The sequence below is a fragment of the Notechis scutatus genome, chromosome 5 (genome assembly GCF_049901735.1).
Source record: "Notechis scutatus isolate UNSWTSFEM ecotype Mainland chromosome 5, rNotScu1.2, whole genome shotgun sequence".
NCBI lineage: Eukaryota > Metazoa > Chordata > Lepidosauria > Squamata > Elapidae > Notechis > Notechis scutatus.
This window is the reverse complement of record NC_142013.1, coordinates 80,084,915-80,103,647: the sequence shown is the minus strand read 5'-3', so window position 1 is coordinate 80,103,647 and position 18,733 is coordinate 80,084,915. Positions and strand designations below refer to the sequence as shown.

The following is an 18,733-nucleotide window of genomic DNA, read 5'->3' as shown; positions in this document are numbered from 1 at the left end:
TTACTATCTCATCTAACCTACATTTAAAATCTAGGATAGGCTGATTTACATTTATTAAATGAAAGTGGAAAACTGGTTGAAGATTCATTTGATCCCATGGTCTAGACACTAAAAAGATCCTATTTAAAGAGTTTTTAAAAACTAGGGGTTTTTTTCTCATTAGAGTTACACAATTGAGATAATGCATCTTCCTGTTTGTCTCTGGTGGTTTGAATAACAGGAATTTGCCTCCTTCGAAGCACAGCTATTTTAACAAATGTAGTCCTGAACACCTATAACTCACATGCATTCATAATCATTTGTCAGTCTTAACTGCTATGTGACAGACTCTGTAAACATTTAAAGCCATGAATGCTGCGTACAGATTTGTTTAGCCCAGTTGGTAACAAGGACTCTTTAAAGCAGGCCTAAGTCTGACCTGGGTTGTAATATTTAAGCCTGTCATCTAATAATTACAGCTATCGTGTCATTACATAAATGTGTAAAACTGCTCTCAACTGTGTTTACGCTTCAAGACATTCTATAAGAGTGTAAAGTAACAGGTAAGATAATTGTGATGCAAACTGGATCTTGTCACTTTAACAATATTTTTATTGTTAAAACTATTAACAATAATTCATACTTTCCTTCAAGAGATTTCTTTCAAGATTATAATATTAGGCTGCAAGCCAAAATGGTGTTTGCTTTTCAACTGGACACTCATACTTTTCATTGAGACCCTATGTCTCCAGTTAATATTCAGAAATTAGTAAACAATAGAGCTATCCTTATGCCCCTTTTTTCTTTATAATTGCACTGTTGTTCTAAATCAGGGCTGTCAAACTCGTGGCCCATGGGCTGGATGTGTCACATGCTGGCCAGAGGTGGTATTCAGCAGGTTCTGACCAGTTCTGGAGAACCGATAGTCTGACTGGAGATTTTACAGTATCCTTCCCCTGCCATGCCCACCAAGCCAGCCCACAGAACTGGTAGTAATTTTTTTAAAATCCCACCATTAATGCTGGCTCCGCCCCCACCCAGTTTAGCCAAGTGGGGAAAGTCCTTATACATCACGTGATACCACCGTGATGACGCGAGTTTGACACCCCTGTTCTAAATGATACACACTTGAGAGCAAGTTCATATTTTAAAATAAATGTCTATGTAACAGTTCCCAATATTTTTCATATGAATAATTTAAGTTCATACTAGAATATGAAATTGGAATATCTGTGTAGACTTTATTTTTAATTGTATGGATTTTAATATTTTCAGTTCTGAACATGCTAACATAGAGTTGGTAGCACTATTAGTTTGAGACTGCTTCATTCACTTGCCTTTAAATTTAGATGTTTATAAATGTTTACCTATAGCAAAGATTCTCGCCTTCCTTGGTTTTCATTTTTTAAAAATAATAACAATAGTAATCTTAGTGAATTTTATATATATATACATGTTAGATAATGGAGTTTATGATAAGCATATCTATAAGCAAGAGGAGAGCAAACTGAAACAGTAAGAATGCAGGGACACCTAAATTAAGTCTATGCAATCTCACAAAGAAATCAATGCACGTTGAACTTTGGAAAAAGAGGAGAAGTTTTAATGTCAAGCACTCAAATCTCTCTGAGGCCAATGGACAGTTTTACAGAAAGAGATGAATATTCTTAAGGGATGCCATTATGAAAAAATGGTCATGGACTGTGTCTGATAGCAAGTTACTGTTAATATATTTTTCGTATTGACAGGTGTAGATGTACCTATTAAGCCACCATACCTTGGTGAAAGATATAACGGAAAATAGGTTCTTGCAGGATTCAAAGTTACAGAAATGAGCATAGTTCATGGGCCAATTTGTCATAAAGGTGACTCAAGCAGCATCTTCCAGAATCCTGATTCCCTTCACAAGTAGTTCAGTGAGTAGTTTCCAGAAGAGGGCTACAGCCTTAGTGAAGAATAAGCATTTGGGGTTCATTCCAGAATATATACTTTCAGTGCAATTGTCAGCATTTTTTTCCAGAAATAATTCCAGCTTAAAGATGCCTATGCTTCCACCATGAATGGGAATTTATCCCCTCTCAGAACAATACTCTTAGTTCTTTGGACAAAAAGTTACTCAATTGTCAGACCACTCAATGCTTGAGGACATGATAAACCTCCCCCCCTCCCAAGAAGTGACTACTTCCATGCTAATTGAGGTGATTTTTTTGCTCTCGTTTCTTCCAGTTACACCAATTCAGAGCACCTGCTATCTTCTAACTGGTACTGTAGGTTGTCCCAATTCTGCCTGAACATACATTGTCTACTTACAGGTAACAGTTTTCTGAGATTTCAGTGATGGCTCTTCCCGAAGCCTTTGGAAATGTCAGGGACCTTCTGTTTCTAAGGATGTGTTCTGTCACTAAGCTAGAGCTCCTGGGATGGAAGGTCTTTTCATACAATGAAATCAATTCAGATACTGACCATTTTATGTATATTTCTAGAGTTTCATAGAGACATGTAAGCCATAAGCAGTAAGCCATGCTTTAAATAAGGAGGTCATGGGCAGCAAATTAACTATTGCCAAGTAACATATCACAAAACATACGACTCTGCAGTAGCTGACTTCATCAAACATACAAGGTTTGTAATATGTGAACCAAACTATAATTTGCTAGCAGAAGTAACCAGGACAAAAAGAAAAGTGGGGACTAAAATATATCTCAGGTTCCCACACCTCCTGTGAACTGAGAGTTACAAAGGATTATTATACAAAGAGGGATAGTTGGGAGATGTAAAGAGGGCCAAAAGAAGAGCTATGCCAGGATTATACTGTATAATCCCACTGTTGCTTTCTCTAGGAAGTCTGCCAAACCATCTTACTTTGTTTTCTAAGGCTGAGATCATAGCATATGACCATAGCAAGAAATGCATTCATCTATATCCCATTCCATCCTTTGAAAACAGATTTGGTTATTAGACAATGCAACAATATTTTTAAGAAAAAGGCTTTGCTGTTCAATTCAAAATTACACTTCAAACTGAGTTCTATCCAGAGACAAAGAGCTGGGATTATAAGAAACTGAGGAATCTTCTGGCTAACAGAACCTGCATGATCCCAAAGGAAGGGTGACCCAGGAAGTCCTGTACTAAACGGGTGATGATGTAGTAGTGTCGTTGGTGGAGTAGGGCCTGTGGCTCACACTCTCCTTTGCTCCTCTCTGACCTAGAAGAAACAGAATTATGGCTGCTGCACTTCTGAAGAAAGTGTGTCCAGATTTGTTTGAATTTGGAAATTTACATCCAGAATGTTGACTGAAGTGCAACTGGAATGACAGAATACTGCTACAAATATTTACTTAGAACTAAATTGTAAGTATTTATTTAAAAGTAATATAGAGCAAATTCCAAAGTAACGTACATTCGTGGAGTTTCATTTCCCTCAAGTACTTGGGACTGATAAGCTGTTATCGTTTCACTAACCATTCCTTCTGCCCAAAACAATCCACCAATCTCATCTGCTGGGGATATTCATTATCCCTCTGACGGCACAATCTTGTTATGTGACACACACACACACACCTCAAATAGCGAACAGGCTAAATCGTGTGAGGACATAAGAAAACGATATGAATCCAGCGTTCTAATTTCCTATAGTATTTCTCTTATCCGCACCTATCGGTCGAGAGGCTACGGATTCTTAAAAACCGCACTTCAGTCCTGTCAACCTGGGTCTACCCTAACTGAAGAATCCCAAACAAAGGGTGCACAAACTACCCTCCGCCTTCGGAATCCTCCGTCCTCGAAACAATAGCACTCCGGGAGCGCTTGGCTAAGCAGCTTTTTTACGTATGTAAAAATAGGGGCGCAGCAATTAAGATGAACTATTTTTGCTCCTCTTGCAGCGGCCTCTGTCGGCGCCGCGCCGCGCGGCAGTCGTTCTTCTGCCAGTCCAGGAATAGCCATGTGGAGAGTACGAGGGAAAGGCTAGCGGGGATCGGGGAAGATCCGAGGCGAAGGAAAGAGAGAGGAGGAATCGCCGGGAGCCCTGGAAAATGGGAGGCCGCTCGCATCAAAGCAACTAACGCCCTTCCCGGGATTTCTTCGGGGGGGGGGAAAGCCTGGGGGGGTGGGGGGGGGGACGAAGATGTTTTGTCACCGGTAGTAGTATCAGCTTCGAATTCACCGGCGGCAGCCCTAGCGGAAAGCGATCGCGGAGAGAGGCGCAATTCGCGCGGCCAGTTGGTAAGCCGACCCATTATTACTATTTTATTTTTTTTTAACCCCGGGTGATGAATTGGCGGGAGCCTTTGCGCTATTCTGTCGGGGGGGATGGCGGCTGGCCACGAAAGGAGGGGAGATGCGGAGTCGGACAGAGCCGGCGACCGGCAGACCTTCCTCCGGCCCGAAGGCAAGAGAGCAGCTCCGCATATTTGGGAGCAAATCCGGTTCCTCCAAGGGCCCGTTTTGGTTTCGACGGGGGCCACTCCCTCCGCCTGTTGGGGGGAATCTCTTCGACGCTCCGGATGGTGAGGAAGGGCAGGGAGAGTTTTGGTCGGGGCGAATGAGGAGAGCCTACCCTCTTCGCTTTGCAGAAAAGGGGGAAGAGCGCAGCCGGGCCGCCCTCGGGGATGGCGGCCGACCCTCCTCGAGTTGCACTTCTGCAGGAGTTTGTAGGAGTTGGGAGCGCCCGCGGGGGGCCAAGGGAGGTTGGCGGGCGGGAAGCGTGAGCCGTCCGAGCGGCTTCATTGCAGCGCTGGGCGCTGAGGTGAAGCAGCAACAGCAACAGCAGGTGCAACCGCAGGATACCCAAAAGCCGCCAACCGGACGGTGCGACTGGATCTGGCCGCGGGCCCAGCCCGTTCCCGGTCGGTCCGAGGAGGTGCGTTCCTATTGAGGTGGTGGTGGTGGTTGGGTTGGAGAGATTTTGTGCGCATAACCCGGGGAGGGGGATCAGCCAGGGCTCTGGCGAGAGGCGGGTAAGTGAATTTTAGGACGCGGGAAGGGCTAGGAAAGGAGCCTAGGAAGGCTGCGGTTCTGCAAAGCCCTCTTTCGCTGACCGAGGAAGAGGGGAGGGGGATGAAGAGGGGGAGAGGGTGCCCACGGAGCAGAGCGCTGGTGTGTATGTGTGGGTGTGTGTATGAAGGCGCCTATCCACGATTCCAGAGTGTGAAGGAGGCAGAGAACTGGAGATCGTTTCTAAGCGAGGCAACGTCGCCGACAAGTAAACCTGATCGGAAAAGCGTTTTGTTTTAATTTTAAAAGAGGCCGAGTCCTTCCATCAATCTCTGTTGTCACTTGACGGTTTCCAGAGATTGATGGCTGCCACATCACTTTAAAAAAAAAAAAAAAGCCCTTCGCACACACATCCCTGGCATTCAGTGCATAGTATCTCCAGCAAACTATGACAATTCTGGAGCCATTAAGATGTTTCTGAGCAACCCAGTTACAATTAGCCTGCTCCTTAGGGATCAAACAAGTAGGGAAGCAACCACTCAATTTGGGGCTCAGGTATTGTCCTTTTCTCCTTTCTCCGCCCTTCCTGTGTGATACACTGCTAAAGCAAATATCAGTATGGCCTTTGTTTTATTTAAGACAGCGCTGTATGTTGGCATCCTGAATTTCAGGGCAGATGAGCCACCTTTCTAAAACTGAGAAAATAAGTAAGCCAAAAGAATGATTTTTATGTAGTGTGTGCACACACACAGCATCCATACAGAAATAAAGAGACAAAGGATGGATTAAACAGCCATTTTGTAAAAATAGACGTTCCAATCAGAAAAGGGTGTATTCCTTATTTATCTGATTGATGTGAATAAGAAATAAGTTTTATATTGTATATCTGGATAGTCATCTAGGTAGAGTGTAGCCCCAAAGATCCAATTGTACTTGTGATTCAGATGGGCCAGGTGATTTAATTAATATATGGATCTTTCAAATAGGATGAGACTTACATCACCTCACACTGGTTTGGTCATCCAGATATCTTGAATAGACCCTTGATTGATTGGACAAATACTGTAGTATGTATTGCTTGAAATCTAGCGTATTAATTGCATTGAACTAAGCATTTACAGTGTGGCACTCTTATTTCATGCAGCTCCAGAACAAAGGTGATAAAGGCACACTACAACAAAATCAGCCAATTCTATTAACAATTTCATTGGGAATGGACAATGGGATGCTTCCTGATTTTATCATGATCAAAAACTGTTTTCTTCTTTGGATTTCCATGGATTTAGTCAGTCATTTTGGGTAAGTATTCACTAAATGACTTTCTAAAAGTATAGTTTAGTAAATCTTTGCCAAACTGCAGGATTTCAAAGTTTCTTTTTGCTTTTTAATGTATATAAAAACCACGGCTTCTTTAAAAATAAAAAAGACCTAAGAGAAATATCGTAATACATTTTATGGCCCTCAATGACAGAAGGGAAGAGTTTGGGACAAACTGTTTACAATTTTACTCAACTGTAAAACAGCAATAAGATGGGCATATTCTGAAAGCAAGTCAGATGTAATTCATAAAACTGATATCAAATAAAGTACATATTAGTATTTCTACTCCAACATTGTTCGATGTATCTAGCTCATGGTAGTTATTAGAAAGAGAATGTTAGTTAATTAGTAGGTAGTCTGTATTTTGAAAGTTACAGCAACCAGAATAGTATGTCTTGCTCATTTGCTTTCTCTCCAGCTTCCCTCCTGTTCAGAAAGGAAATGGACACATTACCAAGAGATGCATGTTCCCTGAATATATGTATCACATTTTTATTTTTATTCATTTAAAATATTTATACGACCATTCTTCTTATTCAGCAAATTGTTACAAGTTTTGTTAGTAGATGTTTAATAGCTTATCCTTCACTTGTTGCCTACTAGTGACAGTTGCTTATAAATGCACTTTCTGTTCTTCTGGTGGTGAGCTCTGGTGGTTTCCAAGCTTTCGATGCAGTTACATCTCGCCCAGTTTCTGCCTGTTCTGTTCTCTCGCAGTGTAATGTAATGATTATGAAAACAGTATGGGACAGAGATGGAATAAATCACTATAATGAGGATATCAAAGAAATACCAATGGAACAATTTCCTTTTGTGTCCATTCTTTCTGTTGAGGGCATTTCTATCCACTTCTCCAGAATCAGGATTATTTCCTTGCGGTAGGACAAAGACTGGCTAGCAGGCATGAGAATTGTAAGACGAGACAGACTTAATGACCATGAGAATTAGTGTTATATATAGAACAGTTAATTTTGTTGAGTTTTGCCTAGGACAGGGGTATACTGTACACGAATGATTTATGGGATAGTAAGATATTCACTGATTTCTGGTTAAGACATCTTAGGTATGCATTCTAGTATTTTACTGCATTGGGATTACAAAAGTCAGTGCTACCGTGTAAATCATCTGGATAGAAAAGTGTTGCCAAATGTCAAGCTTTAGATTGAGGGAAGGAAGTTGTGATGTTGTGCAGCGATCACTAATTTTTCTTTTCTTTTCTTTTTTTGTTCAATCATTTCCGATTGTCGGAAATTGCCTGGATAAGTCTCTGCAGTTTTCTTGGCAAAGTTTTCCAGAAGTGATTTGCCATTGCCTTTCTCAATAATTACAAGAAATAAGCCTTAAGCAAATGATGTTAGTAGATCTCAATACAGGTAGTCCTCAACTTACAACAATTCATTTAGTGACTGTTTGAGGTTACAGCAGCACTAAAAAAAAGTCACTTTTGACCATTTTTCACAGTTATGGCCATTGCAGCATCCCCATCGTCACGTGATTTATATTTGGATGCTCGACATCTGACTCACATTTATGATGGTTGCAATATCCTGGGTCATGTGATCAGCCTTTACAACCTTCTGAGCAGCAAAGTCAATGGGTAAACCAGGTTCACTTAACAACCCTGTTACTAATTTAACAACTGCAGTGATTCAGTGACAAAAAAAAATCAAATGGAGCAAAACTCACTTCACAAATTTCTCACTTAGCAACATAAATTTTGATCTCAGTTGTGGTTGTAAGTCAAGGTTTACCTGTACACGCTTAAATTCTGAGGTCACATTGGTCTATCTAAAAGGAAAGGTTGCAAAAAAAAAATTCTAATAATATGACATAGTTCTAATTAGATATGTATGGGGCTCTTCTATAAGATAACATAAAATGTCCTAAGTTAAGGGTGGACAGGGGGACACTTGAGAAACTGGGATTGTTGTGGCGGGCCAAACCAGTAGGACCAATACATTGCAGTGAAGGTGTGTAGGTGTGTACATGCGTGAATTGGAAAAAAAGTAGCGGTCAGCTTCAAAATAAAAGCAATTTAGTTGTATTGTGTACAAGGTATATTCCTATTTACACTGATTTATAATCTCTGATTAACCTCCTGTGGGCTGGACAGTGCTGGATGTGGCCTGGGGACTGTGAAATAACCAAGTGTGTTCTAATTACTTTAAACAGTCTCCACTTTCCCCTCCTCCATGTCTCCTTTCCTTTCAGGTACTTTTCATTTTTCTCTACATTGATACTTGTCACAAACCCCTTAGAGAATACTTTAATTATGTGTAGAAAAGAAAATGACAATCTTTAAAGCATTCCTACTTCTGCTGTTGTTGTTTTTTTTAGCAGGAGGATCTTGAGTGGGTTTTATAATCTGAAGAATTTTAGTAGGAATTTAGGTTTTAATGAGAAATATATTGAAAAGCTTTTAATTTTAAAATAAATAAATGTTTCCCCCCCCACTAGTTAGTGGAAATCAGTCGAAAAGAATAGTGTTATAATAAAGATCACTTAACAAGTTCTAGATAATTTGAAAAGGTAACATATATTTTCATTGTGCCTGGCTTGTCCTGTGACTTTTCAGCTGGTGGCATTACATGTCCCAGTTGAAAGTAGATAGAATGAAAGTCAAGTGGTTGAGCACTATTGTCTCAGTGGAAGCCTATTAGAAAGCTCCCATTTGAGAGTCAGTGAAAGAAGCCATTGTGGGATGAAACAACAGTTTCTATTGTTAGTTCACATAGGTGTGGTGTCCTAATTCAACTGTCATCACTGGTCCCAGCTGAATATAGTTTATTTGCCTAGTTCAGTGGTCTCCAAACTTGGCAACTTTAAGACTTGTGGACTTCAACTCCCAACTTCTTAAAGTTGCCAAATTTGGGGACCCCTGGCCTAGTTGTTTGGTTGTATTCTTGCAAGGAGAGGCATATTCCATTTGTCCAGGGACTGGGAAGGGATACATGTAATAAAACATAGGCTTAAAAGAAATACAGTAACTGGATCACTCTCCTGGTTCTCAAATATATCAGTGAAAAAGCAAAATGAATGAAGTTCAGGAAGAGTGGTCTGAGGTGAGCTGTAGTCCAGAGACAATAAAATGTTTAGTCCCCAAAAGGGAAAGTAATGAGCCACATCCTATTCATACTATGGGCATTATGTGATTACAAAAATGTGTTGATTTAATAGTCATTTTACCTAACCTGAAGCTGAAGGTTAGAAGTGTCTATCTAGTGTTCATTGAAGCCCCACCAAACTGCTTTTATTAAGATACGTTACAAGAAGTCATAACTTTCAGTTCTGTACTGATTTTTATTGTTAGTTGCTATGACCATTAAAAAGGCAAAATAAGTATAGAAGGGAGATTTTGATTTTTCTTCCACTTCACTATTTGAATGTCTTTTTATTTTAAATTTGAGTACATTTATAATTTTTTAATCAATTGGAGTGTTGAACAACTTGTTCTTATGAGCGTACTTAGTCAAAAGGAATTAAAAATAGAGGATATTTGTGTATGGTTGACAAATTTCAAGAGGAAATCTTAAAAACTGGAATAAGAATGGTTATTGACAATAGTTGCTCAAGGCTGGACAAGGAGCAGTTGATTTAAAATTGTTGAACAATAAATATAGTTACATATTTTTTGCTGAAGCAGCCCAGTAAACCATTTTAATAGAAGCAAACATTTTCTGGGTGATGTTAAAATCTGATTCTGCTCTGGAGTATGTAGCACTGTTAATAAGATAACAAATATAGTTATTCAAAATAAGAAATGTAATAAATTATTCCTAATTCCTTCTAAGAATACTGAGAGTCAGTTTGGTGTAGTGGTAAAGGCATCAGGATAGAAACCAAGAGGCTGAATTTCTAGTTCAGCCTTAGGCACGAAGCAAACTAGGTGACCTTGGGGTAGTCACTTTCTCTTACACTAGGAAGCAGGCAATGTCACTTCTGAAAATTGTAGAGCCTTGTTCAGGAAGTCATCAGGAGTTAAGACTGATTTCTAAATAAAAGTTAAAAGTGTTCTTGTGTAAGTTTTGATAAACCTTTTTTCAAAGAACAGTAAAAGGAAGTGAGGCTTTTCAGTATTTTATCAGCTTGGCAGAGATAGGCAATTGTAGTCTGTGTTATTTGTCCTTAAAAGTTTTTAGCAAAATCATTTTTAAATGGATAACATTTGCCAAACAGTTCCTCTTAATCCACTCCAGGAGTGAAATTCTCCATGCACTGCATTGTTGGCTATAGACTATTCTGATGCGCAATTGAGCAATGCAGGAGTTTGTGAAAGTTTGCATAATTGAGCCAAAGAATTTGGTTCTCTTTTTAGCTGCAGTTTAGTAACTACCTTGAGAAATATTTGGGGATTCCGTAGAAAAGCCATATAGATCTTCATAAGGGTTTCTCTAATAAATTGAAGCAGCATTTTCAATACACCAGTTGACACCAATTGTGTCCATTTATCACATCCTGACATTTCAGTAATTACTTTTTGTTTTATGGTATATTTTGTAAAAGTAGTAAACAGAAAACCAATATATTGTAAGCAGTGCAATATATGATTTTTTTGTTTTCTTTTATAGTAAGTGGAAATGCCTTCTTTGTTTTAAATGAATGTGTAAGCTGTAGAATAGTCTATTTTAACAATTAGGCTAGAAAAGCAGGAATGTACAAGTTCTGGAAATTAACAAATCAGAGTGTGTTATAGATTTGAAATATATATCCTAACTATTAATTTTATGAACACTGATTTCTTAACGTTAGAAAAAAATATCTCCATATTAATTTTAGCTAAGTTTAATATTATAGCAATTAAAATAAAAGTTATTAATCTACTTTGATTTATCGTGAAGGTCTCAGCACCTAGTTTGTGCTGGGTGATTTTGGAAGCTAAGCAGGGTTGATCCTAGTTAGTACCTGAATGGGGCAATCTTAGAAAACTTTTATCTCTTAGCTCACCTAATGAGTGTTTCAACGTTTCCTGGAAGAAGGCAATGATAAATTATTTTCATAATGCTGCCAAAAAGCTGCATGGATGTAATATCCATGTGGTATGCTTGTATCTAGGGTCTCTCTACATTAGTTATCATGCAAAACCAAAACACAATAATTACACCTAACATCAATCTTGTCAGGACACGGACATAAGAATATTACCACGTTCAGTGCTGTTGAGCCCCCATATTTGATAACCTGCCATCTCACACTGACAGTAGCAAGCAAAAACCAAAATAGTCCTTTTAGGTTTTTGTTGTTGTGGTGGTTTGAATAGTTTTCTTTTTTTTTTTTTCTTAACCTTCCATTGATTTAAGTAGGAGGGCAATAAAATACCATTTGAAAATATTGTTGAAGACTCAAAGCTGCTTCTCTATGGCTTTCCAAATGCCTTGTTTTGGAGGCACCACAAACACTAGCAAAATTATCTGTGGTGTATCTATAAAGGTAAAACTTTCAAGTTGAATTTGATGCTTGGAGACTCTGTGGAGATAATCATGCACACCTTTCTAAGACCTCCTTTGGTGAGTGGATAGAAGTATATATTTACTTGACAGTGCCACAGAAATATTGATGAAGGATTGAAAGTTGAATTCCTTGCTGCCAAGATTTTCCTATTTGGAACCAGCATGAGCAGAAAAAGATTTCTGAGGTCTATATCTATACCTATATCTAAACATGGGTCCTACATCTATACCTGAGCAACTATCTATGGAAGTACACCTGTGAGCTTTGTGTTAGGCACATTAAAAAAGCATCCCTCCTTATCATAAACTCCACATTAAAAAAGCGTCCCTCCTTATCCTAAACTCCTAAAGTCTGTGGAACTGGAGGTTAGGAACATTTTTATGGCCTTAGTTTTGAGGATCTAGCCCTGAAGTTTCCAGCTAATTAATTACTTAATCTATTTATTTTTCCTTTCCACCATACAAGAAAATGTACCTCAGTCAATACTGGTAGGTTTTGATTAGGTAGGTTTTGATTTCAGGGCTGGGCATCCACACACAAATTCATTTGGAACAAGAATTGTATCTTTCTTGACAATTAAGGGATGAGGCAAAATAATGCCCAGCAATATTTTCTCATCCCTACTTAGAAAGGTTGGTAGTTAGACAGTGAATAATATTTAAATAACACTCAAATGTCTGCCTGCCTGCCTGCCTGTCTATCTATCTCACAAAACAAATTTTCAGAATGGTTCACTTACAAGGAGTGGGGGAGAAAATAACATCGAAGAAAAAGAGTATAATGAAAAGAAGAGATTGAAAATGCATTGTGTGAATTCATGTAACAAAAAGACTTTCAAATTGTAATTATATTTCCCATAAAAAATTACAACCCGAGGCAATCTTCGGAGGTTTTCTGGTGTCAATACCTAAGATGTTGTGAGCAAACTTATTTGGCTCTGTTATACTGATGATTAACCGAATAATTGCAAACTATGTTGACTAGCCTTCAATGTGTCAAATATATTTTGTTGTCCCTGTTATAATCAACCTACACAATTACCCCTATGCAATTTATCTTTCTTTCTGTGGAAAAATTAGAAACATAAACATGCACCTATCTAACTATCCACTATTCCATGCCATAGAGATATTTCATGCATAAAACAGATGTTCCCTGGGTGTTTATGAAGCAAGAGCAAACTAAAGCTTCTGCCTTAAGGTGACCTAGAATTCTGTTGATTTTAGAGGAGAAATGAATCCGATGAAGGTTATGAGGATAGATCTGCTTTTCTAGATCTGTATGTGTAAGATTTTGTCATAAAGAAGAGATCAGAATAGTGACGTAATACAAATAGACCTTTCTTCTTGGACAGATCTCCCATGACTTAATTCTGAGGCATATCCGGGTCATTTTGCACTTTTAATTTATGAGAAATAGTCAGTATGACAATCATGAATTGGATATTAAATAATACTACCAAACAGAAAAATACACAGTAATGTGTGAATTGCTATTGTTTTAGCAATCTTGTATTATTATTTTTTGCTGCAAAGGACTAGCCCAGTTACCTTGAATTGGCATAAATCTCTATTGGTAGGAAATCTACTGTCTATCCTGCCTCTGTTGCCCTTGCTTCAATTCTGGCAACATCTAACTTTCTTCAAAGCAGTGGGTGACAAAGCCTAACTGATTTTACCCACCTTTGGGTGTTGTCAGAATAAGAGAGAAAAAGAGATAATTTAACTGGTAGAGCCAAGCTACCCATTAGCCCATGAAATATAGAGCACATCTCTCATTTCCACAAAAGAAAACAAACACATTTGTTTATCTTGGAGAATTTCCTTCTATTTTTTTTCTTTACTTCAATACTGTAAAGCAAGTTCAGATGAGAAATACTGATTAATCAATTAATTTCAAAGCAGAATGGACATTTTTGAGTTTTCATAATGAATTATTATATCTTACATAACCTTGAATTAGAAAGTTTTCAATTTTTAAAAAATTGTTTTAAAACCTGCAAACCGTATTTGACGAAAACCAATAATCAAGTTCTACATACAGTTATTCCTCACTGTGGGTAAACAATGCTTTGTGGAAGTTACTTTCTTCTTTCCTAAAAATGCTAGACTGCTTCAGGCTATTAAAAAAAAACACCAATATCTTAGGTGATGTCAACTCCTGGTGACTACCCAAACATTCCATGTAATTTTCTTGGCAACAACATGGAAGTAGTTTGTCATGGCCTTTTTCACAGAATATATGGGATTTTTTTTTTCACTTCCTAGTAAGCTTTTAGTTCTGGATATGAGCCCAGCCATGACTTACCCTGCCTTAGTTTTTTTCAAGGCCAATCATACTGGCTCATGGGTTATATACATATCTCTAAAATACATATTTTAAAATACATATTTTAAAAGGTAACCTCTGCTATTTATTTTACTTCAGTTCAATAAGAACAAAGTCATTAAAAGCAAAACTTTTCCAACAATTTTCCCAATGCCTCTTCATTGGTAGGAGAGGTTCCTAAGACGATTGCAGAAATGTGTTCTCTATGGTAAACATTTTCCCTTTTTCCATATTGCTGGAGAAGCATCTATAATAAAGAGAATTTGCTTCAGAACCAACATTTATCTTGAAGTCTAAAGCAACTGATTAATTTTAGTTGCATTTATGAAAGAAGCACATTAGGAGAAACCTCTGAAAGCAGTACAGTTAGTCCTCAACTTACAACCATTTGTTTAGTGACTGTTCAAAGATACAACAGTACTGAAAAATGTTACTTACAACTGCTCCTTGCACTTATGACCATTGCAGCACCCCCAAGGGTATGTGATCAAAATTTGGGTGCTTGACAGCCAGCATGTATTTATGAAGGTTTGCAACTTCATGGAGTTACATGATCACCATTGGCGATCTTCAAAGTCAAGGGGGGAAGATTTATTTAACCATGTAATTGATTTAACAATTGCACAAAAACAGCTTTAAAATTGGATGTGTCTCAGTTAACAATCACCTTGCTTAGCAATGGAAATTCTGTGGTTGTAAATTGAGAATTACCTGTAGATGTTTAAAATACATGGTGGTGTTTTAAACATTTAAAGGACAAATCTGCATCTAAAAGCTCCAAGATATTTTATATGATCTGAGCAAACTGTTTGCTGTTTTAAATGAACCCATTCAACAAAACTTTACAAAATTCACTTATCTCATTGTAGCTAAATATTATGGCAAAATAATGCAACAGGAATACATCTCTTTGGGCTCCAGATTCATCTTCTGCTTTTGGTCCCTGTTGGTAGCCAGTTCAACCCCCATGAGCAGACTTGGACATTTTATACGGCTGTCAGGCAGTCGCAACTGGGCCAGTGGCATTGGCAGCATTGGTGGGGCAGTGTGAGGTAGCAGCAATGGGGGGCATTGGGGTAGCAGCAGTGGATTGGTGGTGAGGAAGAGCGGAGTGGTGGTAGCATTGGGGATGGGGCATGGTGGGCCTCCACAGCATTCCTGGTTTCTCATGTGGCCCTTTGGGAAAATTAATTGTCCACCCCTGGTCATGAATTTATAACATGAATGGAGTTCCAGTTTGCAGCGCTTCGGGGCAGGCAGGAATCCGCGATCGTGCGCGGTTTCTGCCTGGGCTCACCGCTGGAGTGTCCCGAGCCAGCTGGCTTCGGGGCTAAGCCACCCCGTAGAGGTGGTGAAGACAGGGGAGACCCAGCAGGGTTTGAGGGGAGCCGCACCTCTCCTCCTCAGCTGGCTAAACTCCCTTTTCCGAAGGCGGTAAGAGCGGTGGTCAGAAATGGCCGCCTTAAAGAAGCACTCAGCCAGAAAAGAAAGTGCAGAAGGAAGTTAAGAAGTGAAAGTTTTGACTGACCGGGATAAGAAGCAAGAACTAAGGTATCCTGGAATTTAAATTTCAAAAAAGATACATAGCTCCCAAAGAAGATTCGGAAGCAGCGAATGAAAGTGAAAAGGGAAAGTTTTTTTTCACTCTCCTTTCTTACGTTGACAGCAGATGAATGAGAAATCGGAAAAACCCACTTTGGTACCAGCAGGTAATTAAACTGGAAAATTAAATGCTAAGGGGACAATAAAGATTTCTGAACTCTTGAAAAAAATTTTTTTCTGTAAGTGGGAAGGGAGAGGAAACGAATAAGAGTAAGATTTGGCTGGAGAAGGCTGCTTGGAATTTAAAAGAATCTAAAGTTAAGCCGCAATAAGACTTCTAAAAGATACATTTTAACTGGAACTTTGTAACTAATTTGCAACCCCAGGAAGAGAAAGTGAAAAAAGAAGAAAGTGTTAAATGAAACAGCTTGTGTGTATTTGGATTGTTTGGTGACTTTGGGACTTTTGGAAATTACATTTGAATGATTAAAAACACTTGGGTGGTTGTTTAAATTTTTTTTTACAATGGCATTACTTGTGGATGATGAATGAAATTTAAAAAATATAAAGAAGAGGAACAAGAAGGGAAGGGCTCTTTTGGCTCCATTTTTCATTTCTTAGAAATAGCGATCTGTACCTATGAGAAAATACAAGAAAAGACTGTGCAACAAGAAGATTGGGACAAAGAAGAAGCCACCTTTAATGAACAAGTAACTTTATTTGGGGAAGAAAGAGGGGAAAGAGAATAGAGAATTTAAGACCTTAAAAAACAACCAAAAAAGGGAAAAATAAGGTGAAAAGTGGATATAATGTTAGAAAGCAACAGAAAAGAGGAACACAGAAGAGGGAAATGGAGGTGGAGAGACAAGGGGGTAAAAAGGGCAGAGAGAAGAAGCAAGGGAGGAAGGAAGGGAAGAGAAGCTACAAAGGTTTGGAACAAAATGTAAAGAAACAGGACTTATTCAGAGATAATGGGTAAAAATATAACTGAAAAAGAGATTCTGCAAAGGTACATAAGATTGTATTGTTATACTTGTATTAGAAATAATGTTAGAAAATTGGAACAACATATGATTATAAAATGGGATAAAATACTCAGTGTAATTCAGTGAAACTTTTTTGAATAAAATAAAATAAATGAAATGAAATAAATGAGAGAATTGAATTAGGAAGGAATGGGAACATTTAAATTACACAATGTTTTAAAATATAAGTGAAATGGGGGGGAAGTAACTACGGAAAATTTATAAGTGTTCCCATAGAAGCATGATACTTATTTGAAAAGTAATGTGTAAAATGTTTAAGATTTAAATGAATATTAATTTTAACAATAGAGTTGAACTGGTATGGATTGTTGTTTTAATTATATTATATATTTATAATTTCTTCTTTTCTTAAAATATAGTGTGTAGCTTTAGAATGTACTAAGCAGAATCCGAATGAAAGCTATGTATTATACTAAGTGTTATAAATTTAGGGGAAAGATATAAAGGCGTCATACTCCAATCAGTGATTACAGGAGAAACTTTGTTTTAATGAGAAAAGATAATAGACAGCTGAAACAGGACAGACAAGGGATATAAGTATAATGATTTAAATTGAGATGAAATAAATAAAATAGAATTAAGAGAGTTAAAAGAGGGGAGAAGCTATATAGAAAATGTAGAATGGTAATAAGATATGAAATGGTATATAAAATGAATATGAATTTGAATTTGTGTCTGTACGAAGAGATGTAAGATGTAAGATCAAGCTGCTTTCAAAAAAGATGTTTTATGTTTTCATGTTTTGTGTTTTGTTTGTTTATGTTTGTTTTTTAAAAATCAATAAAAATTTTGCGGAAAAAAAACCATGAATGATAACAGAGATACATGTCTTCCTTGATAGTCTTACTGTTTAGCATTCCTATATTGGGTCAAAGACAAGTGAGATTTTGGCAAGTGGGTATAGCATAGCAGTAAAATGGAACAATAAAGTGGAATTTATAAGAAATATTCGTTATGATGTTTGAACCTTATCCTTGAGTTTTCCATCCAGAATTTACTTGAGAACAGTGCAGTCTTTGCTCAGGGAAACAATTCTGATTAGAGAACATTTTGCAGGATTCTCAATTTTATGTCCAAGCTGCTGGAGAATACATTGATCATCTACTTTTCATTAAAATGAAACAAGTAGTCTCTATTTGAGTTGATTAGTTTGTGAAAGGTTAGGCATCTCCTTGAGACATATGGCGTAGACACCATAGGTAAAATTTGAGCAGCGATTTAAAGAGTGATTTATTACTTCATTATATTTTGAAGTGAGGGTTAGCTGCTGACATGAATCTGTAACATCAAACAACATTAGCTTAGTCAGACATCCAATGGTTGTCTAAATTCAGTTTGTCTCACCTTTCATTGACAAACTATGCTTGTGTACATTTCACTTAACATATAAAGAATATGTCATATTAAAAAAATTGTAGAAATTTTAATTGGTGAATTATGTGCATGCCCCCTTGTGTGCATTCTGTATGTGTTATTCCACAATAATTCGGTTCAATTGACATGTTTACAAACTAAATTCAATATCTTAAAGTGCCTTTTCTCTTTGTAAGTTTGTCTGCAAATAAGTGAATAACTGAAATCATATATGGGGACATAATAGTTGTCTGTGGTGGGATAAAATTCATATATACCAAATGTTTCCATGTGTTTTGGTATTGTTTTATCAGAACAATGTTATATTTACCCTAAAATCTTTTCATCAATTAATCATGGTAGTTGGCAAATAAAAATCATACTGCTTTAGAATTCAGTTATTTTTTCTCAGGTAAATAACCTTTAAAAAAAGTGTTAACATATTTTTCATGGATATGTGCTAGATCAAACAAAGGTATATTCCCGTAAGTGTTATTTCATTAAATTGATCAAAACTAAAAAGCTGAATTAAGCACTGGAAATCATTAAAGCATTCTAGGTCATACCTCCTCTTCCTGTTTTGTTTTTGTTTTTTTGTTTTCTAATTGTTTCTTATACGAAGCTAAAAATAGAATTAAAATTACAAGGAAACTCTACAAAGCATTAGTTGTTTAAGTCATAAAGGATTTCATCAGAAAGTGTCAGCAGTTCAGGTGAGAAATGGAACCATTGCAATTTTTCTTTTCTCACTAACTTAGATTTTTTATCTTTGGATAATTCTA

At 37.5% G+C, this 18,733-nt stretch overlaps 2 protein-coding genes across 5 annotated transcripts in view; one reads left to right on the top strand and one right to left on the bottom strand.

The window, feature by feature from the left end:
* GABRB3 (gamma-aminobutyric acid type A receptor subunit beta3) overlaps positions 1-18,733 on the bottom strand; it is a 219,233-nt gene that overhangs the window by 145,432 nt on the left and 55,068 nt on the right. The window lies entirely within an intron of this gene.
* GABRA5 (gamma-aminobutyric acid type A receptor subunit alpha5) overlaps positions 4,113-18,733 on the top strand; it is an 82,561-nt gene continuing 67,940 nt past the window's right edge. Inside the window, exons 1-2 of the mRNA XM_026666720.2 lie at positions 4,113-4,203; positions 6,059-6,213. Coding sequence (XP_026522505.1) covers positions 6,128-6,213 — 86 coding nt within the window. The 5' untranslated portion in view covers positions 4,113-4,203; positions 6,059-6,127. The remainder of the gene's footprint in view (positions 4,204-6,058; positions 6,214-18,733) is intronic.